The sequence below is a fragment of the Mesoplodon densirostris genome, chromosome 15 (assembly GCF_025265405.1).
Source record: "Mesoplodon densirostris isolate mMesDen1 chromosome 15, mMesDen1 primary haplotype, whole genome shotgun sequence".
NCBI lineage: Eukaryota > Metazoa > Chordata > Mammalia > Artiodactyla > Ziphiidae > Mesoplodon > Mesoplodon densirostris.
The window spans coordinates 13085422-13110992 of NC_082675.1; the positions used below are offsets into that span (position 1 = coordinate 13085422).

At 40.2% G+C, this 25571-nt stretch overlaps 1 protein-coding gene across 2 annotated transcripts in view; it reads left to right on the forward strand.

Annotated features, from left to right (window-relative positions):
- The window catches only part of MED13L (mediator complex subunit 13L), a 294830-nt gene that overhangs the window by 266131 nt on the left and 3128 nt on the right, over nucleotides 1-25571 (forward strand). For both annotated transcript variants that reach the window (XM_060119709.1, XM_060119710.1), the window contains exons 18-30: nucleotides 2691-2870; nucleotides 3482-3705; nucleotides 5590-5782; nucleotides 6468-6894; nucleotides 7480-7699; nucleotides 8980-9168; nucleotides 12519-12742; nucleotides 12933-13075; nucleotides 16250-16408; nucleotides 17705-17881; nucleotides 19484-19641; nucleotides 22278-22439; nucleotides 24695-24807. In XM_060119709.1, coding sequence (XP_059975692.1) covers nucleotides 2691-2870; nucleotides 3482-3705; nucleotides 5590-5782; nucleotides 6468-6894; nucleotides 7480-7699; nucleotides 8980-9168; nucleotides 12519-12742; nucleotides 12933-13075; nucleotides 16250-16408; nucleotides 17705-17881; nucleotides 19484-19641; nucleotides 22278-22439; nucleotides 24695-24807 — 2569 coding nt within the window. The remainder of the gene's footprint in view (nucleotides 1-2690; nucleotides 2871-3481; nucleotides 3706-5589; nucleotides 5783-6467; nucleotides 6895-7479; nucleotides 7700-8979; nucleotides 9169-12518; nucleotides 12743-12932; nucleotides 13076-16249; nucleotides 16409-17704; nucleotides 17882-19483; nucleotides 19642-22277; nucleotides 22440-24694; nucleotides 24808-25571) is intronic.

The window sequence follows — 25571 nt, forward strand, 5'->3', positions numbered from 1 at the left end:
TAAGGAAGACACCCAGATTTGTGACATGTATACCTAGATGGACAGTGGTGTCGTTCAAAGACAAGTGTACTGGGAGCTTCCCTGGTGGCACCATTGGTTAAGAATCTGTCTGCCAATGCAGGGGACACTGGTTCGATCCCTGGTCAGGGAAGATCCTACATGCCGCGGAGCAACTAGGCCCATGCGCCACAACTGCTGAGCCTGCGCTCTAGAGCCCGCGAGCCTAGAGCCTGTGCTCCGCAACAAGAGAAGCCACCACAATGAGAAGCCCGCGCACTGCACCGAAGGGTAGACCCTGCTTGCCACAACTAGAGAAAGCCCACGCACAGCAACAAAGACCCAACTCAGCCAAAAATAAATAAATAAAATTATTTTAAAAAGATGAGTGTACTGGAGGAATATCAGGTCTGGGGAGAAAGGTCATAAATTGAGTTTTGGAAGTTTTAAAGATTTCTCTTGAGATATCCAGGTAGAGGTGTCAAGTAGACACTTGGGACTTTATGACCTGGAGCTCAGGGGAAAGAGAGTATATGGCACATAGATGATAACCCAAGTCAGGGGCTCAGAGGAGGAGGAGAGCTCACTGGGGAGGAGGACTATATGGAAAGGGAGGAGGGCCTGGGACAGAGCTTTACTGAGTTCTGCCATGTAACCAAGTTTCATGAGTGAGAGTGTGGTCAACAGGCATTCAGATTCAGCCAAGCTTTTAAGATAAGGATTAAACCAGTCTTTTGACCATGGTAAGAGCTGTTTCTGTAGACAGGTGGGAGCAGAGACCAAGCTGGAGGAGTCTATGTGTGAAAGAAACATGGACCCTGCTTCAGAATAGTCAGTCTTGCAGGGGAGAAGGTTATATAAGCAAGGAGACTTCTTGGAGGTGGAGACTCCTGAGGAAGTATTTCAAGGGTTATACTCATTTTTATAACTGCTTAGGTTTAAGTAGCGTGCCTTATACTTAGTGGGCCTTTAATTAATGTCTGCTGCATGAATTTATGAATTAAAGTCTTTCCCCTAAAGAATTGTGGGTGATTATCTTAGGTGGTTTCTTTTACTAGACAGTGGCCTTCAGGTAGAAAAGCAGTCTGTGTGGATGGATCAGTAGTGGCATCTTTGGATATGAAGAATAGCACATTTTATTGTAGGTGAGATGTGGGTTCCAAATTCAGATGCATAAAACTACCAGACAGATAATGTAAATGAATGATGTGGAGAGCCAGGCTTGCAAAAGGCAATGACCTAAATTGTGTCGTTTTCCAACATACTTTCTATTTTGTATGCACAGGAATAGAGTTCACAAAGAATTACTTTTACTTTTATTTTTCTCTAACCTGTGGTTCTCTTGGTGTGTCACTTTCCTACTTCTGATAGAGCCATGGGTACAAGAGGTACTTTACTTTCTTCTTTCCTATAAGAAGAAAAGAAGCACAGGCTTGAAGATCAAGGTGATAAATGCTGCTTCAGTCTCAGGCCAGCTGGGGTGGGGGGAGGCGCGCGGGGAGCGTCAAGAACTGTGTGAAGGGGACAGCTACTCCTTGGCTCCAACAAGTGGTGGTCATCCAGGAATATGATGGTCTGAGCCCCAGGGCTGTCAGGCAGTTTTCCAGTTTTTCAAGAGAAGCTGGAAATCCAGATTTGCATATGAAATTTCCTGAGAAATTCATTCCAGATTGAAAAACAAAAACTCTGTGCCATCAAGTTGCAGCCTGTGTTTGATGTGGGGACACATCTAAAAATGTCTTAAGACCCCTTAAGCACCCTGTGTTTCAGATTTAGTTGGTAAATAAATCACAGATTTCCATCCATGCCACTTTCCTAATCAGCTAGAAAAGCAAGACGAAGGAAAGGTCTTTAGGAACCCAGCTGTGCAGATTCGTAGCTGACCATCTCCATCTGAAGTAGTTCTTCCTTCAGATCTTTTTGAGAATTTGACGAGCATTATGGACCTTCTCCCTTGGGGTAAAATACACCTGTGCTCATGCATGCATATGCAGTTTGGGGTGGAGTTTCAGAGGTTTTTCAAATTCTAGGTTAAGAAACCCTCTTGCTAGCAGGAAGAACATGTTCTGAAACCATGAATCTCCTACCTTCCTCTCTGTACAGATGAATTTCAGGCCTGTCATTGCCTCTGCCCTGTTTTCATGTGCCTCTGCCTGTGTAGAAGGTCGTCTTTCTCTTTATTTTGTACTTTGTGAAAATATTTTCATTAAGATCAGTTTTTAAAGTTTTTAAAGTTTTTAAAAGCTTCAAGTTCCTTTTTCCCACTCATAATCAAAACATGGATATTTGTAAATAAAAGTAATTAAGAAACTAAAAGTAAGAAACAGTAATTAAGAAATTTTTGCCCCTCTCTTTTCTTAAGAACAACCTTGGAAACAAGTCTGTATGATTTTTAAAAGTCAGGCCTATCTGCCTTTCCACTTTTAGGCAATCCTGTGGTTAACCTCTTTTATATAGAGTAAACTATTTTCCCTTTTATTATTTCCAATAATAAATAATAAACTATCTTCTACTTTAGAAGATTGTCTCTCCTCTTGACTCCTACGTCGGGTAGTTTAGAATCTATTAGAAGTCGACCCTGCTGCCGGTGCTGTCTGTGTCGTGGAGTGTAGCTGAGGTCCACAGTGATGGCAGGAGGAGTGTCCAGCCCCCCTTTATGGTTCCCCTTCCTTTTCATTTCATTTCTCTTCCAGTGCTGGACATCAGCATGCTCTCCTCCCAAGATGTGGTCCGTATGCTGTTGTCCCTGCAGCCCTTTCTCCAAGACGCCATCCAGAAGAAGCGCACGGGCAGGACCTGGGAGAATATCCAGCACGTGCAGGGACCACTCACCTGGCAGCAGTTCCACAAAATGGCAGGACGGGGAACCTACGGTAGAATCTTTCCCCTGTTTAAATTCCTTCAGATTTTTGTTCTGTGAAAAGCAGCTTTAGTTACTGTCAAGTCCTTCCCTCACTGACAGAATCTTTTTCCTCCTGACTATTAAGTTTTTTAATCTCCCTGTTTTCCAGTAGTCAGTTTTGGAGATAATTTTTCTAAATGTCTTTGGCATAATCAAGGTCAGTGGGGCAAATAAGCCGTAAATAGACTATCTGCTAGGGTCTCCTCATCTTTGCGATCCTCACTGCATTTTCATGTGGATGAACTTCTGAACTAGCTCCGTCAGCTTCCTCAGAGTCAGGATTATAGTGCTTATCTTAAAGGAAATGACATCGTGCTGTTTGGAAAACTACCTTTAACCTGCTCTAGTCTGCTCTCTGATCTTACTGAAACTTGGTAAGCATGTTCTGACTCATTTAATTAAGGTTCTTCATCAGGGGCCATTTAATTAGAGGATTTGAAGAGTAGTTTTAAGAGTATCATGTCAACCTACAGTAAAATTTCTGATGCCAGAAATAAGACTAATGCACCAGAGAATTCTCAGTTGTGGAGGTTGTGGGAAACAGACCCTCAAGCACTTTCCTAAACTGCAATCTTGTTTTAGGTTCTGAAGAATCTCCTGAGCCGCTGCCCATCCCCACTCTGCTGGTAGGCTATGACAAGGACTTCCTCACCATCTCACCATTCTCCTTGCCATTTTGGGAGAGGCTGTTGTTGGACCCATACGGGGGCCACCGTGACGTTGCCTATATTGTGGTGTGTCCAGAAAATGAGGCCTTGCTCGAAGGAGCCAAAACTTTTTTCAGGGACTTGAGCGCTGTATATGAGGTGAGGAAGACATGAAAGATGAAAATTGTTTGTATGATACGAGTCCTCAGGTTGTTTCTAGTTATGACTAAATTTTAAAGAACAAATATCTTCAAAGTAGGACTCAAAGAAAATTTTCATATAGTTGGAGGATGAAGAAAAGGATTACATTGGCAAGTTTTTCAAGGAGTACATTGCTTTCCCATCTTAGTGTTTATATTTTATTAGATTTAAAGATTTTCCTCTACCAGCCTTACCACCCATCTTAAAGTCCCGTCAGCTGTTTTTTCCCCATTTATGTGCTCAAGTTTAAAAGTATTACTCACCAGGGGATAGTGGTTGTTCAGAAGATGAGCTTTATGAAAAGAAAGCACATGTACTCTAGGGGTGGGGGTGGGGGGGGTTCCTGAAAACAGTATAAAAATGTTTAGCTTGAAAATTTTTGAATCATAATAAGTTTAATGACTCGTGTCCCTGTATGTTTTATTTAACACTCCATTCATCTTAATACTAAAATTTTGGTACAGATTAATAATGTGATAACCATAGTAATGTAAAAGCCACCTAGATAATTTTATATATTTAGTATATAGATTCCTGTTACTTTTGAAAAATTAGAATCATGTCTGTCTTTGAAGAGTTAGTGCCACATTTCTTCTGCTAAAGTACATAGACACTAAGGTTTTTGTACCTTATACTTCTGTTACCTTTATATTTGACAAGAATAAATGAAAAATTAGTATTTATAAAGTATTTAGAGCTGCGACAGGCATACTATAAGCATTACAAAAGTGTTTGCTAAATAAGATGCCAAGTTGAATTTCAAAAATACTCCATAACGGAACATTCACTATAAATGTATGAGTACACACGAAATACTAAACTTACGTGTTGCTACAAAGAAGTGAGAAGATGCTAAAGTATGAGATAATGGCATCAATTAAGCCACTGAAGGAAATCCTTGGATACAGTAATTTCTAAACAGTGCCTGGTTCATGATGCCTAATAACATTAAATCATAATTACCCTAACACAGAAAACTTGTCTAAGCAGTCTTAAAGCCCAGCCATTCTTTTGAATGAAGCTTTCAACATAAGTTACAAAACATAAAAGGACTGCCAGATCATTTTAGGATTGCTCTTTTGGCAGTAATGCGTACCTGCTTCAGAAGAGTGTACACTAGAGAATTTTTAGGGGCTTGGTAAGCTTCCTGTTCATCAACTCTAGTAAGGGCTAATAATATGGGCTCTTCTGCTGGTGAACAGGTAGCTAGGTAGCTTACTTTGTGCAGGTATATTAATTCTCTGCCATAAGCACGCAGTTAATGTCCTGCACGTCAGTAACAGAATCTCATTGTGCTAAAACAACTATTTACTTTAAAAAAGTGATCAGCATATCCACTGTTTCCGTGGCCTCTACTATTGGTGATCTCCAGATGTCTGTAACAGTGTAACAGATGACCCATAAAATTTTAATGTTATCTTATGGGAGAACATCATAAGTCAGGATTACTTAAGAGGTTTTAGTGGACATATGTCTCAGTCAGCCTAAGTCGGCAGGAACCTGGTTAATTCTTTATTTGACCATTAGCAATCAGGTAGTGCTCAGCAATCTTCCCTTGTGCTAGAGGAAGTGGTTGGGGTGAAGAAACATTCATTTTTCTTTAAAAGAAACATTTTTCCTTAGAGAGCCTAGTCCAGGTTTTGGAGAGACAGAGAACAGTTTCAGGTACATTATAATTACCAGAAGGGACCAGCATATAATGTTGGTTTGGTTGTGTGTGGTAACGCTAAAAGACAAAGGAAAATGCTTTCATGTGTATGGTCAAGAATCTCCATGGTAACGATGTGTACTGAACGAAGGAGTGGTTCCTGTTGTAAACAGCGATCTGTTTTGTGCCGTCAGATGTGTAGGCTTGGGCAGCACAAGCCTATCTGCAAAGTGCTGCGCGACGGGATCATGCGCGTGGGGAAGACCGTGGCGCAGAAGCTGGCGGAAGAGCTTGTGAGCGAGTGGTTTAACCAGCCGTGGGGCAGCGAGGAGAGTGACAATCATTCCAGACTCAAACTTTATGCGCAAGTTTGCCGCCATCACCTAGGTAAATGGGGATGTATTTGGCAAAGTAGAATTTGAGAAATAGCAAATCGTTCCCCCTGCTCCCTATTAGACATGCCACATTATAGTTCTTTTGTCTCGGGAAATGTTAGTGTTCCATTACTGTATTTATTTAGGTCTAATTTTTGCATTCTAAGTAGTTAAATGCTAATTTTTATGTGCATGTATATTCTTTAAAAGCTATTTACAGTAGCCTAAGGAAGTCATATCTAATTTACTCCACATTTCGAAAATGTAGCAGCATGACTTGGTATTAACTGCTCTATTTTAACCCAGATTCCCAAGAGAATCTTAGATGCTTACAAAGCCTTATGCACATAGGAGCATAATATACCATGATGGCTGTAGAATATATGGCCTCTCAGTTTTCAGTGAAGGCGTGTGGAATCAGACTGAAAGGAAAATGTTACAAATGATTGATTTTCTCCTCTCCCCGGCCCCCCCCAAAATAAGGCTCTTGCCCAGAATTTATAATAAGTAACTCCATGTTTATTTCCATGTTTACAGAACATACAAGCTATGTTCAGTGGTAGAGATAGCATTTTGGGTGTCATAGAGTAATGCAACCTGGAAGCATAATTTTTTTTAAAGTGACTATTCTAAATATCTGCTTCAACCAGACACTGCAGAACATTCCTAAAGTCACCTCTCTGCGTGTACACTTTCAGCACCTTATCTAGCCACTCTGCAGCTCGACAGCAGCCTGTTGATACCACCTAAGTACCAGACCCCACCAGCAGCAGCACAGGGACAAGCTACACCTGGGAATGCGGGGCCTTTAGCTTCAAATCCAGGATCGGCAGCCCCCTCAGCTGGCAGTGCATTTAATCCCACCTCCAATGGCAGTTCTGTGAACCCGGCAGCAAGTAGCTCCGCATCTGGTTCCTCTGTGCCACCGGCCTCGACATCTGCCTCTGCTCCCATTATTAACCAGATAAGCACTACCTCTTCTTCAGGATTCAGTGGTAGTGTCGGAGCGCAGAACCCCAGCGCTGGGGCCAGCTCTGCAGAGAGAACGCAAGGGAGCATAGGCTGTGGTGGAGACACTGAGCCTGGGCAGAGCTCCTCTCAGCCCTCACAGGATGGACAGGAAAGGTACGGTACTCTGACCAAGACGAGTGGCTTCAGCTCGGACCCCTTGTCTACTCTTCCTCTGCACCCCCAGCCCCCTCGACTTCATGAGTCTCTAAACCTTGTAAAGGGTGGTATTTCTCTTCTTCCCTCAAGAGAGTAACAACTGTCAGTCTATAGTTCAGTGTTAAGAAATTTGAGAACTTCTTATAAACTTATTATATTACTAGTATGGTAATATATACTTACTAATTAATATACTTAATGTAATTAATATTACTGTTAATACTCATTATATGAACATAATATATGGATAATAGTAATAGTAAGCTCTTACTATTAACGTAACAGCATTATAAAACATCTTTGTAGAACGAAGCCACGGTGTGGTGGGGGGGAGTTAAAAAAGAGATCTCCCGTTTTAGAGGAGCATATTGTTGTTTTCCATCCATCTGGATGCTAACTGATTTGGTTTGCCTTCATTTTGGTACATATTAATGTTGCATTTAATCTGTAATCATTGTCCAGGGAGTCAGTGTGCTCTGGAATTGATTCATTTTGTATAATTTATATTTATGTTGTGCATCTCATAAGTGACTCTCTCTACAGTGTTACAGAAAGGGAGAGGATAGGAATTCCCACGGAGCCTGACTCTGCAGACAGCCAAGCCTACCCTCCAGCTGTTGTCATTTACATGGTGGACCCCTTCACTTATACCGCAGAGGAAGACTCCACTTCTGGAAATTTTTGGCTGTTGAGTTTGATGCGCTGCTACACAGAAATGCTGGATAATTTACCTGAGCATATGAGAAATTCTTTCATTCTCCAGGTAACTATTTGCAAGTTTATTTTTTACGTTGTTGTTGTTTTTATGAAAGTAAACAGGTTCATGATTTTTTTAAAAATCATATGTATATAAAAATAGAAAAAAGTATTCTTAATTCTACCTTTTAGATTCAGCCATTATTAGCATTTTGGTGTTTTTCTAGCCTTTTTTCTGTGTTTGTGTACACAATTGAGATCCTACTTTTCACATAATTTTTAGTCTTTTTGTACTTAAAGTTATTCATGAATACTTTTCCACCTTATTTAAAATTCTCACCAAGCAACATATTTTTTATAGGCTGCATATTTTCCATGTGTAACTGTTTCTCTACAGTTAGATATAATTTTTTTTTTTTTCACCTTTTCACTGTTAAAAATACAACTATAAGGCGGTCCAGTGGTTGGGACCCCGTGCTTCCAATTCCGGGGCCTGGGTTCAATCCCTGGTCGGAGAACTAAGGTCCCACAAGCTGCACAGCATGACCAATAAATAAATAAGTAAATGAATGAATGAATAAATAAATAAAACCATAATATACATCTTTAGGTATAATCTCTCTTTCACATTTCAAGTCATTTCTTAAAGTGGATTCTTAGATAAAGATACTCATAAATAATGCCAGATTCCTCTCCCAAAATGTTATAGTTATTTACATTTCTTTCAGGAGTGAAGGAACATGCCCATTTTTAGTGCACCCTTGCCAGCTTTATAGTGTAATAATTTTTAAAAATTTATAATTTAATAGGTGAAAAATGATGTCTTGGGTGTTTAGATTCTTGTTTTTCTGTCACTTTAACTCAAGCCATATTATAGAATTAAAAGATTGAAATTAAAGCTACCAGTATAGTCTGTTGATAGTTTTTCATTGATTTGAAGTTTGTGTCTCAGATGACTAGACAATAATTCCAAAGATGCCGTGCATACTATGCGTATACCTTCCAAAAGTGAGAAGTATATTTAAAAGCAAGTTTTTAAATTTAGGGGCATGGCAACAATAAATTGAGAATTTATCTCTAAAATGGGAACAGGGTAGTTTCTAAGTGACAGTGTAACTTGGCCAGCAGAGTGACACCTCTTCTTAAATTGCTGGTATATTTGGAATATGGGACTTCATGTCACTGAAAGGAATTAAGATTGAATTATACTATGTTTGGCATTTCTGTATTTTAAAACTAAAGTTGCCTCCCCCATTCAAGTAAAGAATTCATACCATTTCATTTTCGAACTGCCTTGTTAGCATATTAGATCTCTACTTCTAGTTTTATTTGTATTTGTGTCTGTAGATTGTGCCTTGCCAGTACATGCTGCAGACAATGAAGGATGAACAAGTTTTCTACATTCAATACTTGAAGTCCATGGCATTTTCAGTGTACTGCCAGTGCAGGCGACCTCTGCCTACACAGATCCACATTAAATCCCTCACAGGATTTGGGCCTGCCGCCAGCATTGAGATGACTCTCAAGAACCCAGAGGTAGGTAGCAGCAACAGGGCAGAAATTTGCAAAAAGACTACTTTTATGCTAAAGATGCAAGCCAAGAGAGTTGCTTGCTTGGTTGGTCTTCTACCTTTATTGTAAGAGTGGTAGGTTTCTTTAATCCTTAAATTGAAATAGAGGAGATACTTCTCTGAACTTGTATAATTTTTGAGAAAAGAGGCAAGCAAACTCTTGCCATTTTTTGATGTAAGACCTAAGGCAACAGTACACTTATCCCTTTTACTTATGAAAGTTCAGTTTTCCTATATTTATTTTGTTCATCATTGTTTGAAGCTAATCTGTGTCTTAAATCACTCTCCACCTTCCCCAGCTCATTTTTTTTCTCTTGGAACAGCCGCTGTGTATGTGTTTACTCTGCACGGGCCCCTCATTTTCTGATGCTTTCTCCTCCCCTTGTCTCAGTGCTTCTGTATGTAAATGAACGCTTTTTCTCTCCATCTTTGTAAACCTGTTTCCCACAGATAAGTACCTCAGGGGGAATTCTAAAACACCAAAGCAAAACATGTTTTAAACAGAAGTTGTGCACTTCTTTTGTTTTACTAATCACCTTATCCTGAAGGTAGACGTACAGGGCAGTGTTTAGAACTCTCAAAGCCTTCAGTTCCCACAACTTTTGCATGAAAAATTACCCATTAATAAAGGCCAGCAAACACCTCTTCACCATTAGAGAACTTAAAAACACCCCAAATTGCTAGTTTTAGTTGTTAATGTAAGTTTTTGTGGAAAACTAAAAAAATGACGCACTACTTAATACTGCATTTGTTGTAACTTGGTTCAGGTCAGCTTGGTCCCAAGAGAGGAAACTGCTTAGCTGACAACTTACATTCGCTCTGGGGTTATAGAAAATTTCTATCTTTGGCAGTTTTAGGTTAGTTTATTCTTTTGAGTCTGTATTTTTTACTTTTGTGAGCATGTCATATGTTTTCTCTACTACTAGCTTTTTCTAGAATAAAAATAAATATGTTTCTACTTGTTTCAAATTTGTGTCCAGAAATTGAGGTTGTGCCTTTCTTTATAAACTTTGAATCTTTTAGTTTTTTACCTCTTGTGGTTATTCTGCAATTCAGATGCAATCATTCCTTATGCTTTGGTAAGAAGTTACCACAATTTCAAATGACAACTAATAGTAGTCTGCATTTTCAGAGAAGAGAGGAAAGGCTGACTACCTATATTAAGATCCGAGGCATTATGTAATGTTTTAAAAGATTATATAACATACTGGCAGGACACCATGAGAGTTCATGAGATATATAGTGAAGCTTAGATTAAAATAAATCACAAAAAATATTCTTTCTTTCCTTTTGCTTTGGAACAGGAAGAGAGAAATCAATCATTTGACTTAATTAAAAATGTAAGAACCAAATGTTGTGAACATTTACTGAGGTTTATAAATTTTTACTTGCATTAAGGTGCAATGGCTAATTGCTAAATGCTGCCTCCCCCTCAGTCTGCAGCTAGAATTTTGTACTTTCATTCAGCAACTATAGCTGAGTGTCTACCGTGTGCCAGACACTGTATTAGGTGTTGACTGTGCAGTGGTGAACAAGACACCAGTCCCCTGCTTCCAGACTTCTCATTTTCTGCAGTGGCACAGTCTCATGCAAGCTCCTGGCAACCACTGTTCTACTTGGTGTCTCTGTGGGCTTGCCTGTTCTGGACGTTTTTTGTAAATGGAATCTTCCAATATAGAATGTGTTATGTCTGCCTTCTTTCACTTAACATAATGTTTTCGAGGTTCATCCATGTCATAGCATGTATCAGTACTTCATTTCTTTTTATGGCTAAGTACTATTCCGTTATATGGATAGACCACATTTTGTTTATCCATTTATTAGTGGATGGGCGTATGGATTTTTCCACCTTTTGGCTATTGTGACTAACCCTGCTCTAAACATTTGTGTATGAGTTTTCGTGTGGTTGTATGTTTTCAGTTTTCTTGGTAAGTACCTAGGAGTGGAATTTCCGGGTCTGTGGAGAGTGAATGGATCAGTGATAAGGTTAGCTTTGAAACTTGAGCAAGTTGTTGAATATGTATCCCTAAAATGAAGGCATTGGATTAACTTATCTCCAAGGTCTCTTTTAAGTTTAAAATTCTGTAATTCCATTATTACTGTTTCTTATGCTATATAGTTCAGGGGTTGGCAACTCTGTGGGCTAAATCCAGCCTGCAGCCTGCATTTGTATGACCAGCTAGGTAAGAATGATTATTACATTTTTACAAAGAGAAGATTATGTGACAGAGACTCATAAAGCCTAAAGTATTTACTGTCTGATCCTTTACAGAAGTTTGCTGACCCCTGCCATAGTTTACTAAATACTGAAATGTATATAAAGCTAGAAACAAAGATGACAATTAAATCTCATCACAGTTTATCTAAAATATTTGTCTTAGGTAACAGCTAACACTTAGATCTCTTTAATTACTTACACACACACATCATAAAGTATAATATACATACTGAAAAGTACCCAGTCTTAAGCATACTGCTTGATGAATTTCCACTAAGTAAAAATATTATGTAACTAGCACTAGAAACAAAACATAACAAGCATCCAGAAACATCTCTAATGTCCCTTCCAGTCACTCCAATGGTAATCACTATTCTGACTTATAACAGCATAATTTTGCCTGTTTTTGGCTTTATATAAATGGAATCATATTTACAGTGTTTTGCGCCTGACTTCTTTTACTCCGTGTTGAGAATCATCCATTTTGTTGCTTGTAGCAGTAGTTTTTTTCATTCTCTTTGCTGCTGTTTAATATTCTGCTTGTGTAACTTTATCACAATTTATCATCCATTTTACTGTTTATGGTTATTTAGGTTATTTTCTCTTTGGAGCTATTAAGATTGGTAGTGTTGTAAACATGCTTATACCTGTCCTTTGTAAACATATATGTGCATTTTGGGGGGTCAGAGGGTGTGTGTTTGTTCAGCTTTTACAGGTGTTGTGAAATACTTTTCCGAAGCACATCATACTCCAGCAATGTATGAAAGTTCTAATTGCCCTGTATTCTCACCAATACTTGATGTTTTCTTTCCTTTATACTTCAGACATTCTGGTGGGTGTGTAGTGGTTTTAATCCACTTTCCTAATGACTAATGAAGTTGGGCCAATAATAATTTCTTTTAATAAGGAAATAATTGGCTTGATTGGGTTCCCTACCTTAAACAATTTTTTTTGTGTCATTATTATTTGTATATATAGGACTAGTCGGGAGGCAGTCTATTGTCATTTCTCCCTGTTGGTTTCCCTAAGTGCTGTATGGGTTTTGTTATAAACATGGAGTGGCTTTGTGTTGATACTGATTTTGATTTTGATTTCAGCGGCCCAGCCCAATCCAGCTTTACTCCCCTCCTTTTATATTGGCCCCAATCAAAGACAAGCAGACAGAGCTGGGAGAGACATTTGGTGAAGCGAGCCAGAAATACAACGTGCTCTTTGTGGGCTATTGTCTGTCTCACGACCAGCGCTGGCTTTTGGCTTCCTGCACTGACCTCCATGGAGAATTATTAGAAACATGTATTGTAAATATTGCTTTACCAAACAGGTGAGGAACCTTGGTGTTTATGGTGTGTGTAAATTGATGCTGTGCCTTTTCTCAGATAATGGATCTTTCTAACTTTCCTATCTAAATGCAGTGGGTAATATGTGGGTGGGTTCTTTGGAATTTTCTTGGTTTTGTTGTACTAAATAATAGCTTTGATTCATTTAGGGACCCTTTTCCATGTCTGTTTTAGATCACGGAGAAGTAAAGTATCTGCACGTAAAATTGGACTACAGAAGTTATGGGAATGGTGCATAGGTATTGTCCAAATGACATCTCTGCCCTGGAGAGTTGTAATTGGGCGACTTGGGCGTCTTGGCCATGGGGAACTTAAAGGTGAGAAATTCCTGAAACAAAGGAAAGGAAAAGGGCTGAGCTAATGTCATTAACTAAGCTGAGGGAGAAAATTATAAAGTTGGCAGTAAGAATAAAGCAGATTATATTTTCTGATTCTTTTAAATGTACAGGATAAACCAGTGGCTTTTAGACTTTTCATTAGCAACAAAATCATTTACACAAAGAAAATCTTAAATATAATATTGAACCCCAGTATATAAAACAGAAAAAGAATTTTTTTAATATAAAAATGATACTTGGTAAATTAGAATTTCTAACATTTATTTATATATTGTGAGAAGAACAAGTCAGTTTTAACTGGAAAATTTTATATCAGAGATTATGGATGAGAGTAGAAGTCATGTACAGCCTTTACTTTCGTTTGCTGGTTTGTTTTTGGTGGTTGAGGGTGATGAGCTTTGTATTTACTTTTGTTTCGGTGGCTTGATTGCAAGATAATCCTGATTGACAAGGACAAGTAGTTGCAAATTGGAAGAGTCTTTATTCACTTTGCCACTCTCTGATATTCTTCAGTCTGGAAATTTAAGAGAGCAGATTTTTTAAAGTTGAATCCCCCAATATATCTACCGACTGCTTATATTTCTTACCATAAATATAAGAAAGCACTAAAAGTAACTGCAATGTAAGACAACTGACCACTGGCAGCTGCCTTGCCTGGTGTTGAGCCCAGCTCATTTATTATCCTTGTGTAGCTACTTGTACAGTTTTATATGAGCAATATGAACAGGCCTAGATTATTTTTTAAAGCCCTATCGATTAATGACACATTTATAAAAAGTTCAGTATATGCATATAGATGGGAGAAGTTTTTGTTTTTGTTTTTAATATTTATTTATTTGGTTTTGCCAGGTCTTAGTTGTGGCACGTGGGCTCCTTAGTTGCAGCTCGCGGGCTCCTTAGTCATGGCATGCGAACTCTTAGTTGCAGCATGCATGTGGGATCTAGTTCCCTGACCAGGGATCGAACCCGGGCCCCCTGCATTGGGAGCGCGGAGTCTTAACCACTGCGCCACCAGGGAAGTCCCGGAAGAGGTTTTTTTCTAACATCTGCACAAAAGCAAGCATATGTCACAAATTAGCTTGGTGGTTTTGCACGTGCCAAGTATATATCAGAACAGAGTTGGCAAACTTTCTTTGTAAAGGGCAAGGTAGTAAATATTTTTGACTTTGCAGGCTAGCTGGTCACTGTTGAACTACTCAGCTCTGCTACTGTAATGCCAAAGCAGCCATAGACAATACCCCAGTGAATTGGTGTGGCTGTATTCCAATAAAACCTTGTTTACAAACAGGTGGTGGGCAGGATGTGAGCTGCGGACCATAGTTTGCTGACCCTTGCGTTAGAGTGTGCATCTTATTTCTTTACATGAAATTTATATCTGGTATTTGTGGAAACCCTGAAATAAAACCCCTGATACAGATATAACTTGCCTTGTAGTAAGTGCCTAAGTGAGTTAATTATTAGGGTTTAACAGCAGTTTATACAAATATTATATAATATGTATTAAGTAAGTGTTTTCTTAGGAATCTATTATACACAGAATTTTTTTTGTATTAAATTATACTGTAGACCAATAGAAAATATTATCCTTTTCATTTTTAAAAGAATATTATAATGAATCTGTATCAGTAGCCTGGAGGTCTAATACATTAGGGGATTCATCATTTCATTTCTGTCAGAATTCCTATCTTCTCTTTTAGTATGCCTTTTAGTCAATCTTATTTCTTAAAGGCTTTGAGCTACTCTTAACCCTTGGGAAAAGTTAGAATGTAATAGAAAAGAAGTAGAGGGGATAAAAATGTAGCCTAGTAGTCTAGTTACTTGGTATTTTGGAAAACTATTAAAACCATCGCCTTCCCTTTTATGATTTTTTAGAAGGGACACACTCTTCTTTCTTTTCTCTTGGGGGAGAAGAATGTAAGTGTGACTGAGGGCTCCATCAAAAGACTGAGAGCGAGTGTACTTGCAAGGAGTAAAAACATGGAGAAAAGCCTAGTGTCCAGGACATCAGCTTCCCAATCTACAGTTTCTTCCTTTGGGGAACTGAGGTCTGCACCACGTTGCATTTCTGTGGGGCAGTATCAGATATGAGTCCACAGATTTCAGAGCCAGTTTTGTGAATCTCTGTTCTTTATCACCAGAGTGTTTGTCATAAAAATAATCATACTGTCTTTCCTTCTTACTTGGTTTTTAATATACTGAACGCACTTCTCTTTGGTATTTCTGTGGTTTTTAAAAATACTCCCTCCTCCATGTTCCTTGACCCTTTTATTTCAGCCACTTCAGTTCAGTGTTCATTAGGAATATGAAATGTGAAAGGTTTTTTTTTTTCACTTGCTTTTTAAGGGGAGAGCAGGTTGTTTGAAACAAGTGTGTGGAGGTAGAGAGGTGGAGTGGTGTTACATCAGTGGGATGTGACATGACAGCAGTGTACGGCTGCAGGAGTGTGACGTGCTTCATGTGTGTCGGGGGCCAAAATAAAGGGAGTACCAAGTGCTTTTCAATTCCCAGAGTAACATGACCCTCAACAGTTCTGTGAGGAGACGTAGTGCCTTTGTTTGGAGGCAATAAACAGACGATAGAAAGAAAATTTGTGGCACCTTTTTAATCTGAACAATTAATGTGGCATCATTTGGAGTACTTTACTTGCACCCATTGCTTATCGGATCTTTGGGCATGCCAGGAAAGGGTCCCCTTCGTTTCTTCTGTTGCTTGCCTTTCATGAAACAACCAGTCTACGTTAGCAGTAAACAAAACTGAGGTCCACCCCAAACTGTGCTCTCTTCTGAAGAAAAGCGTTCACAGGGGTAGTGAAAGAACCGGACCTGGAGAAGGAGAAAGGACAGAACATACTGGCATCACCATTGAAAACTATTTTAAGTGCCTAAGTCTGCCCGGGTCTGTGCCGGACTCACAGGTCATTTCAGACATGATTTCAGTCTCTGTAGTCGTTGGCCTTTGTTTCTTCGTTAATGAAGTGTAATCGAGGTCAAGTAACATTTTCTTTGTAGCAAGGAGGGGAACCTGTATAAAGCCATATTCCCTTCAGGGCCCAATCCTAGAAATTCAATTATCAGGCAAAACTGGTAAAATGCTCAAACCTCACATCAGTATGAATTTCTGAAGACTGTGTGTGATAGTGATATTTGATTGCAGATTGGAGTATCCTCCTTGGAGAATGTTCACTACAGACAATCAGTAAACGGCTCAAGGACGTGTGCCGGATGTGTGGAATCTCTGCCGCAGACTCTCCTTCTATCCTCAGTGCCTGCCTGGTTGCCATGGAGCCCCAGGGGTCCTTTGTAGTGATGCCAGGTAAATCTCCTCAGTTTTGTTAATTATGTATCAGAACAGTTCAGTCCATTCAATCTTAAGTCCACACACAAATATAGAATGATCTGTATTATCTTCATGAGAAAAAATTGTACTTAGGGCTCAAAATGGAAACCATTTGGTCTCTTCCAAGGGGAGTGGTTTGTGATTTTATTATCTTTGTTGACCATCATTTGGGAGAGAGCCCAAGTCCGGGGTGTGATTGAGAGTCTTGGCGAATTATTTGACCCCAACCTGTTGTTAGTTTATGAAGTTCACCCTCCAAAAATGACTTAAGTGGGCACCAACATGGTATGTATTTTAATACCCTTTTGAAGAAAGGTATTTGATAGACTCTTCAAGCAGCCTCAAGAGGACGTTCAGAGTCTCTCTGTGGTTGAGGATGAATGTGAAGTAGAGGGGGTAGAGCATTTAGCACAGTGTCTGGTAGCCACAGTAACTCAGTAAGTGCCAAGATGGTGGGCAGCCGAAACATCATGGCCACAGAATTTTTTTTAAAAACAGCAACTAAGCTGTTTTATAATTTAATAGCTAAGCAGTTTTATACTTTTTAAACCTGTTTTTACCATCCAGGTATTTCTTTGATCAAACAGCAGACCCTTGTCCCCTCCCTGTAAAAACCAACAGAAGTGTTGTGGTATGAGAATGTGGTTGCTTGTGGTCAGTCTAGAGAGAGACAGATGTCTGTACTGGCCTGCTGGTCAGACCTTGGGTTAATTGTCACCTGTACCCGTTGGGCAAAGTTACATCATTTCTTTGTGTTCTGTCCTCCTCATGAAATGGGGGCAGTAGTTCCTACCTCTGAGGTGTAGCTTTGACCGTTGAATGATATGATATGATACGAATAAAGAATTCAGTACAGAATCTGGCATGCAGTATGCATTCAATAAATATTAGTTGTAACAATTATTAGTTGAATGATACCATTTCTACAGAATTGCATTGTTTGGGGGAACAGTCTGTTATAAATTATTAGCAGTCACAGGAGGAAAGAAAGTTTTATTTTTAGAAATACTTCTTATTTAAGTAATTAAAACATATTTGGTCGACTCAGTCCAATTTTTTCTTAACCTTGCCAGTGTGAAATGTGGCTTGAGTTATCATAGCTCTCTGCTCTGAGTCAGTTTCTTGAAAATATTTAGACAAGTGGGCTCAGCTGTAAATGTGTATCCATCATGGCAGTTGTGTCAGACTCGCATCAGTCCAGCTCGGGTCATTAGTGGAGTTGTTCACTGCTGCACAAAAGGCATTGATACGTTTTCCCCCCCCCTTTTTAAGATGCTGTCACAATGGGCTCTGTTTTTGGCCGAAGTACTGCACTGAACATGCAGTCATCTCAGCTTAACACCCCTCAAGATGCTTCTTGTACACACATCTTGGTGTTCCCAACATCGTCAACCATCCAAGTGGCTCCAGCCAACTATCCCAATGAAGATGGGTTTAGCCCCAACAATGGTGAGTGGAAGACCTTGTATGCGTAGAGCGGCTCCGCTCCTTCAACAAGACACAGTGCTAGAGTAAAGAGTCGCCTGGCCGCTGCAGGTTCTTCTGTGTCGTAGTGAACACATATGAAAATGTGAAGAGGGAATTGAAGGTTTGAGAATCTTTTTGGTTTTGAAGATTTAATTTGCACTGTTGCCAAGACCAAATAAACACTTTCCTCTCTGGGGTAATTAACTTTCCCGTTTTTCATTAATGGCAAAAAAATAGTATCTGCTTGATAGTGTCCTGGACATGGGTGTCACTCTTTCAATAAAGATTTCTTGATCTGATTTGAAATGTATGAAGACTGCTAGGCAGTATGAAGATGGCACCTGTCTTTAGCTGATCATTGGGAATCTAACTTGCTCTAAAACAACTCCTTATTTGATTAGTCTTGAAATTTTTTTTAAAGTAATTTATTTTTGGCTGTGTTGGGTCTTCGTTGCTGGGCGCGGGCTTTCTCTAGCTGCGGCGAGCGGGGGTGGCTCTTCGTTGCGGTGCACGGGCTTATCCTTGCGGTGGCTTCTCTTGTCGTGGAGCACGGGCTCTAGGCGCGTGGGCTTCAGTAGTTGTGGCATGCAGGCTCAGTAGCTGTGGCTCGTGGGCTCTAGAGTGCAGGCCCAGTAGTTGTGGCGCCCGGGCTTAGTTGCTCCGCGGCATGTGGGATCTTCCTGGACCAGGGCTCCAACCCGTGTCCCCTGCGTTGGCAGGTGGATTTTTAACCACTGTGCCACCAGGGAAGTCCCCTTATTTGATTATTCTTAATAGATTTTTATGGTTTGAATATCGTAAAGCATTTGTTAAGCAATGATTATTTATAAACTGTAAAACGTTCAATATTATGCAGCCATGTGCATTGTTTTTTGAAGAATTTTTAGCAGCTACCAACATTTACTCCTGTTAAATGGGGAGGGTAAAAGGATACCGTCCTGCGTATGTGTATATAGAAAACACACATAATATCACAGTGTAATAATAAATACAGAAAAAGGATCAGCAAAAATGTTCATGGTGATTGGGTTTCCCCTTTTATACTTTTCTTTCCAAATTTTCTGCTGTGCGTGTACCTTACTTTTATGATATGGGAGAGAGGATTTCTTAACAAAAACATCATGCTTTGATCTGCTCGTATAATAGGCCTCCAGTTTGAGGGCAAGTTCACACTTATTAACATGCATTAATTCAGCCTTAAGTATTTTAGATGCTAATTGGATGCATAGATGGTGTCTGCTGTTTTCTTGGATGGTGTCAATTTTAACTTTGTTTAATAATTAAATTGCTTCTTTAGCTGTTTTGCCTTCTTTTTATGTGCCTTTGGAGGCTATGCAGAGTGCGGAGTTTTACGTTCTTTATTTCTCCATTCTGTTAATACTTCACATTAGGAGATCATTGGAGAGAGTACAAAATACAAGAATAATTTGCAGCACCTTGAACTCAGTGGGCACGCATTAAGTCTTACTAAGTTGTTAACAACACATGCCTGTAATAGTCATAGGCCAATAAACCGTGCATTGGTTTAAATTGGGGCTATGGATTAGCTTTTTAATTTTTGTCCTTTTTTTTCTCTCCCTCTAGATGACATGTTTGTTGACCTTCCATTCCCAGATGATATGGACAATGATATTGGCATATTAATGACTGGGAACCTCCATTCCTCTCCCAACTCCTCCCCAGTTCCCTCCCCAGGCTCTCCTTCTGGAATTGGTGTGGGCTCTCACTTCCAGCATAGTCGGGTAAGGACGTCTTGAAATAGGTTGTTTAAAACCACCTCAGCCTTCAGGAAAATCCTCCAGAAGTGCTGTCATCTTTTACTACATGCACCTTTCTTCCTGATGGTCTTGTCCCTGGTACAAGAGAAGTGTGGGACAGTGACTCTGTAGTTCCATTTTGAACAAAACAGGAATTCTAAAGAAATGTTATTATTATTCCTGATGAACGTGTTTAATCAGAATAGTCCCATTACAGCTGCAAGGGTTTTATGCAGTTACTGTGTTCTGAGCAAAAATTAATTTTGGTTGCTTGCTGCTTCCCAGATATTTTTTAATTTTTTGCCAGAACAGTGGCTTTTCAGAGGCTGGTTCAATAACCCTGCTTATTTAACGTGCAGAGTAACTGTGTTAATTGAATAACACCTTGCTGATGGTTAATTAATTCGGAAAGGAGCTTAACTGGTCTTGGTTTAGGTCATGGCGTCTTCATTTAGGCGCGTTAGGTGTTCTCTGTGGCCAGCCTGCGGGAGCGGGAGGAGCCCACAGGAGTCTGAGTTTGGAGACGTGCGCAGGTTAGTACCGGTGTATCAAGGAAGAAACAGGGCTTACAGCTGCTTTCACCTTTAAATATCCCAGGATATTAGAGGTGAAGTAGCAGAAGATTGAAGCGTTAAAGGTTCTGCCATCAGCTCACGTTAAGTTTCTTTAAAAGCTAGGTGATTCATGCCTTATCACTGTATTACACTTTTTACTTAAAATGTTAAGAGATTGAGGAGTTAAGACACAGGAAAATAGCTGTGTGTCTAATATCTTAAACTGGACAAGTATAAGCAACCTGCTCACACTCACTGGGCACAAAGATGTCCTTCGAGGACTTAGGTTTCTGTCAGGTGGGACTTTTATTGCCAGCGCTGAGTTCACTGTCTCTAGGACAGTCTAGAGAAAAGAAGACTGAAAACCTTAGTTTTGGAGAAGATGAAACCAGGGAAGGCCACCTCAGTAGACGGCCCTCATGTTACTGCCTGCCCCTCATTCTCCCTTCTGCGAGGAAGGGCTTGTAAATGTCTCTATCTCCTCCAGTCATTTGCCAGTTAATGACAGTATTGGTTCACTGGAGATTGTTGTGATGGGGACCAAGAACACAAATTTTACATGGGATAGCTTTAATTTAGGATTAACGTGAATTCTAGAGGCAAATAGCATTGCAGCTAAGAATGCATGCCCTGGAGCTTGATAAGTATCGCTCTGAATTATAGCCGAACATCTTCCTAGCTTTGTGACTTTGGGCAAGCTTACTTTACCTTTCTCAGCCTTATCTGTGAAATGGAAATAATAGCAGCGACCTCCCAGTACTGGTTGTTACAATTTAGCTCCTCCGTTAACAAAGAATTGGTAACTGAAGTGTAGTGTTAGTTTTGTGAGAAACAGAGGCGTGCTTTATTTTCTCCCTTTGTTGGCATCTCAAGCCATTGAATGTCACACTTCAGACGACAGCACTATGCTGAAGCTGGTCAGGTGGCCTTTCCTAATCCTGAGCACCTGCAGCCAGGTGACCCCTGAGAGGCTTTTGGCATTTCCTCTTCCTGAACCATTAAACATTCTTTGATATCCAGTTAAGAAATTACCACAGGAGAAAAAAATTTGTTCAAGGTTGCAGTAAGTTTTTATTTTTTAACCAACTCAGAAATGATACAACTTGGTGTAGTAGTTGAAGATTTTTTTTTCCTTGAAACAGAAGGCTTTTGAGAACAAATGGATTACTTATTATTGCTTTTGCATAAAAGGCACATTTTCAACTCTCGAAGCTAACTAAAAGAGTCAAAGACAAGGAAACTGTCAACTGCAGAAATGCCCAGTAAGGCTCTCACAGGAGTCCCTTATTACCGGGACTGCTGTAAATTGAAACAGGGCTTCTTCAGGAGCAGATCTCACGCTGCTGGCAGGTCAGATACCGGTGAAGTGTTAGAACGTGATTGACAGTGGACAGTCAGGTGTGCGCGTGTATTTTTGGTTGGTTGCTGGTGAAAGAGCACGTGGGTGTGGTGGGACCTTCAGCTGTCGGATTCCACTCTTTCCATTTTTAGTTTATTACCTAATAATGCCACGGAGCAGATTTTACATTCTGCAGAAGAGGAGCCAGAGAAAATAAACCTGTATTTACTTGGCTGATGTTGTTAGTTTTACTGGTACCTTCTGCCTGAGCCATAGTTTTCATCAGATATCTGTGTGTGCAGCAAAGACACTGCCTCCCCTGTTGACCTTTCTTGGTCAGTTGACATTTTGGTGTGAGATGCTGCCAGGAAGGGGATTAGTCACTACAGTGTGCAGGGAGAATTGGTAAAAAGTTGGGTGAAGGTGGTCAAAAAGTACAGACTTCCAGTTATAAAATAAGTGTCCTGGGGATGTAATGTATATTTGAAAGTTACTAAGAGTAGATCTTAAAAGTTCTCATCAGAAGAAAAAAAAATTGTAACTCTGTATGGTGGTGGATGTTAACTAGACTTATTGTGCTGATTATTTCCCACAGTTAGAATCATTATGTTGTACACCTGAAACATATTATGTGTCATTTATGTCAGTTTCTTTTAAAAAGTTGGTTTTTAAAAAAGCTTTATTTGGTAATAAATGCTGATCATGCTTTTGGGACTTTTGTTTTTCAGAGCCAGGGTGAGCGTCTTCTTTCTAGGGAAGCGCCTGAGGAGCTGAAACAGCAGCCTCTGGCCCTTGGGTATTTTGTATCGACTGCCAAAGCTGAGAATCTCCCCCAGTGGTTTTGGTCATCGTGTCCCCAGGCTCAGAACCAGTGTCCCCTCTTCCTCAAGGTTGGTTTGGTGTTGTATTTGAAGTTGGGGGGTGAGTGACTTATGCTCAAAATCAGTCTTGGTTAGAATTTGCCTTGGGCACCGTTGTCTTATCCTGCTCCCCGAGTCTCTCACATCTACTTAAGAGTCTGAGGGTATGTTAATTACAGGTAGATGTGAAGAGCAGAATTTAGGACGGGAGCCCAAAACCATGTCACAAAGAAATGAATGACATTCTCCCAAGGAGGAGACTTCCCACGGCCCAACGGACACATCTAGGGTGGCCATGTGGTTCTGTATAAGGCACTGTGGTCAGGGAAGTTACACCGGGGGGCGGGCGGGGGGGATAATGATGACTAGTTGTCCTCCTCCTCCACTGCCACAGGCAGTCAGCGTTCCTTTTTAGAGTAGGGCAGGAGTCAGCTAAAAAATTCCATGTTTCGGGCCTCCCTGGTGGCGCAAGTGGTTGAGAGTCCGCCTGCCGATGCAGGGGATACGGGTTCATGCCCCGGTCTGGGAGGATCCCATATGCCGCGGAGCGGCTGGGCCCGTGAGCCATGGCCGCTGAGCCTGCGCGTCCGGAGCCTGTGCTCCGCAACGGGGGAGGCCACAGCAGTGAGAGGCCCGCATACCGCAAAAAAAAAAAAAAAAAAAAAAAAAAAAAAATTCCATGTTTCTGCTTGCGCCTTCCTATATATTTCTTGGAAATTTTTAATCCAAATTAAGAGTTAAAAACAAAAGATCTCTCACTTCCAGTTTGGATGAGAGAACCTAGAATGAAATCCATGGATTGGCGAAAAGCCAACGGTTTGACAACACACTGTATTGGCAGAGCTGTGGGGAGATGGCCCTGGTACGGTGGGAAGGCCAAATATTACAACCCTGCACATTTCCCTTTGGATGCAGAAGTCCCACTACAGAGTAATCACTAAGATACACACATGTACACATACATACACACACACACAAATCTGGAAGGTTAAAACCAAAAACAATTGAAGTAATTTACTCTTCCTGATGACTTTAACATAGTATTATAAAATCAAAGAATTTATATAAAAATCCTGCAATTTCTTAATTAGAATTACTAGTCTGAAACTAGATTTATTTATCTTTTCCTCTCTAAAAAGTATACACATTCTTTAGCTCTGTTTACTGAAATGGCTCAGGAGCCATGATAGCCTAGCAGCAATAAACACCTTTATTGACACAATTATGGTTTCTCATACTGTTTATCATTCAAAAGAACCAGAGTTCTTTGAGGAAATGACTGATTCCAGGGCTAAAGTAAGAAATATTCGAGGTGTACCTGAGACATCTTGTCACGCCTAGAAGCAAGGAAGCTATCAAAGGACCCAGTAGCCAACTTGGAGGGGTTCCCATTGCCCAGGGGTGGGATCATTTAGTCATTAAAATGAACGATGGTGGCAGTAGATTGATATCAATCTGTGGGTTCATAGTTGTGCTGAAAACCAAAACATTTGTAAGTCACCTTTTGAAGCTGCCAGAGCAGCAGCACATTAATCAGAAAATCGAAAATAAGGAGAATCAAGCATTTATATTGCCTCTTCTTATATTTTACAATTTATAAAGTAAAACTATACTAAAACTATTATGTTAAAAATTGATGGGGAACTTTATAGTAGATGGACTGTGCTGGTACCTGCTGGATCCAGGGATCTGTCATATTACTTCTGATGACAGCAGACATCAGGTGCCTGTGGATGTGATGCTGTAAGAAGGGCACAGCACCGGTTATGAAGTACGGGGATCAGGATAGAGGACCACCACCACGACACAGTCAGCCACGTCCCGACTGTGGAGCCTCCTACAGATTAAAACCTGAAGCGGGGGCTCCCCTGGTGGCGCAGTGGTTGAGAGTCCGCCTGCCAGTCCGGGAAGATCCCACATGCCGCGGAGCGGCTGGGCCTGTGAGCCATGGCTGCTGAGCCTGCGCGTCCGGAGCCTGTGCTCTGCAACGGGAGAGGCCACAACAGTGAGAGGCCCGCGTACTGCAAAAAAAAAACTGAAGAGGGACACTATTTAATTATTTTCAGTCCATTTGCAAAGCTAGCTTTTTTTTTTTCCCTCTACTCTAGGATATGGAGTTATTTGGGATCACATTGGGGTTACTGAGCAGCTTAAATTCATGGACTTAGAATAGAAGCCCTGACTACAAAGGACCTTAGAGAGCATCTCCTTCTGGTAGACGTGGCCTTATTTCTGCCCCACGGTTGACTAGACCAGGAAGGTAACTGTCTTTGTTCTTTCACCAGGCTTCGCTGCATCACCACATTTCTGTAGCACAGACGGACGAACTTCTCCCTGCCAGGAATTCTCAGCGGGTTCCACATCCTCTTGACTCCAAAACCACATCTGATGTTTTAAGGTAGATTCAGACCTAGGCAACATAGCAGTACAGTTTGAAATTATATACTTTACTCTTGTTTTTCCAAGGTGTTTTAATTAAAGTGTGGTATTTGTGGAAGAGGTGCTACGTTTTGTGCAGTGGAGCACTGTCTGATTAGCCAGCGAGAGCCACACACACCCCCCAGTACCTGCATAGGACAGACAGTGTAGCATACTTTGTTAAATCTGGTAGTTATGTGCAAGTACAACTTCCTTGCTTCCCATTCAGAGGAAGCATTTCATGGTGATGAAAATAGATCAGAATAAGGGGGTGGATAGTTAGAAGACAAAGTCTGGAACTTAAAGCACTTGACTTTGGAAACATTTTCTGCCCTCCTTGACATAGATTATGTAAATAAAGTTAAGTACAACATAAATTCCATAGCTGGGAAATACCTCCCAGAATTGTCTTGCAGGCTGTAAACATTCCTCATGTACCTTGAGAAAATATGCAAGCTCTTCCTAATGTTTTCTAACTCTTAAATGATTTGGAAATCATAGTTAAAGCAAGAACCTACCTAATCTACACGATTTTGGCTTCCAAGGCCTCTAGAGCAACACTGTCCAATAGAAGTATAATGTGAGTCACATATAATTACTGTTTTAATGTGGCTACTAGAAAAGTTTTAAAATCAGTGAAGTTAATTTTAGTAATAACTTTATCAGTTATATAAAAACGTGATAATGATGTCAAAATATAAAAAATAGTATCATTTGAACAGTAATCAATATAAAAATACTCAT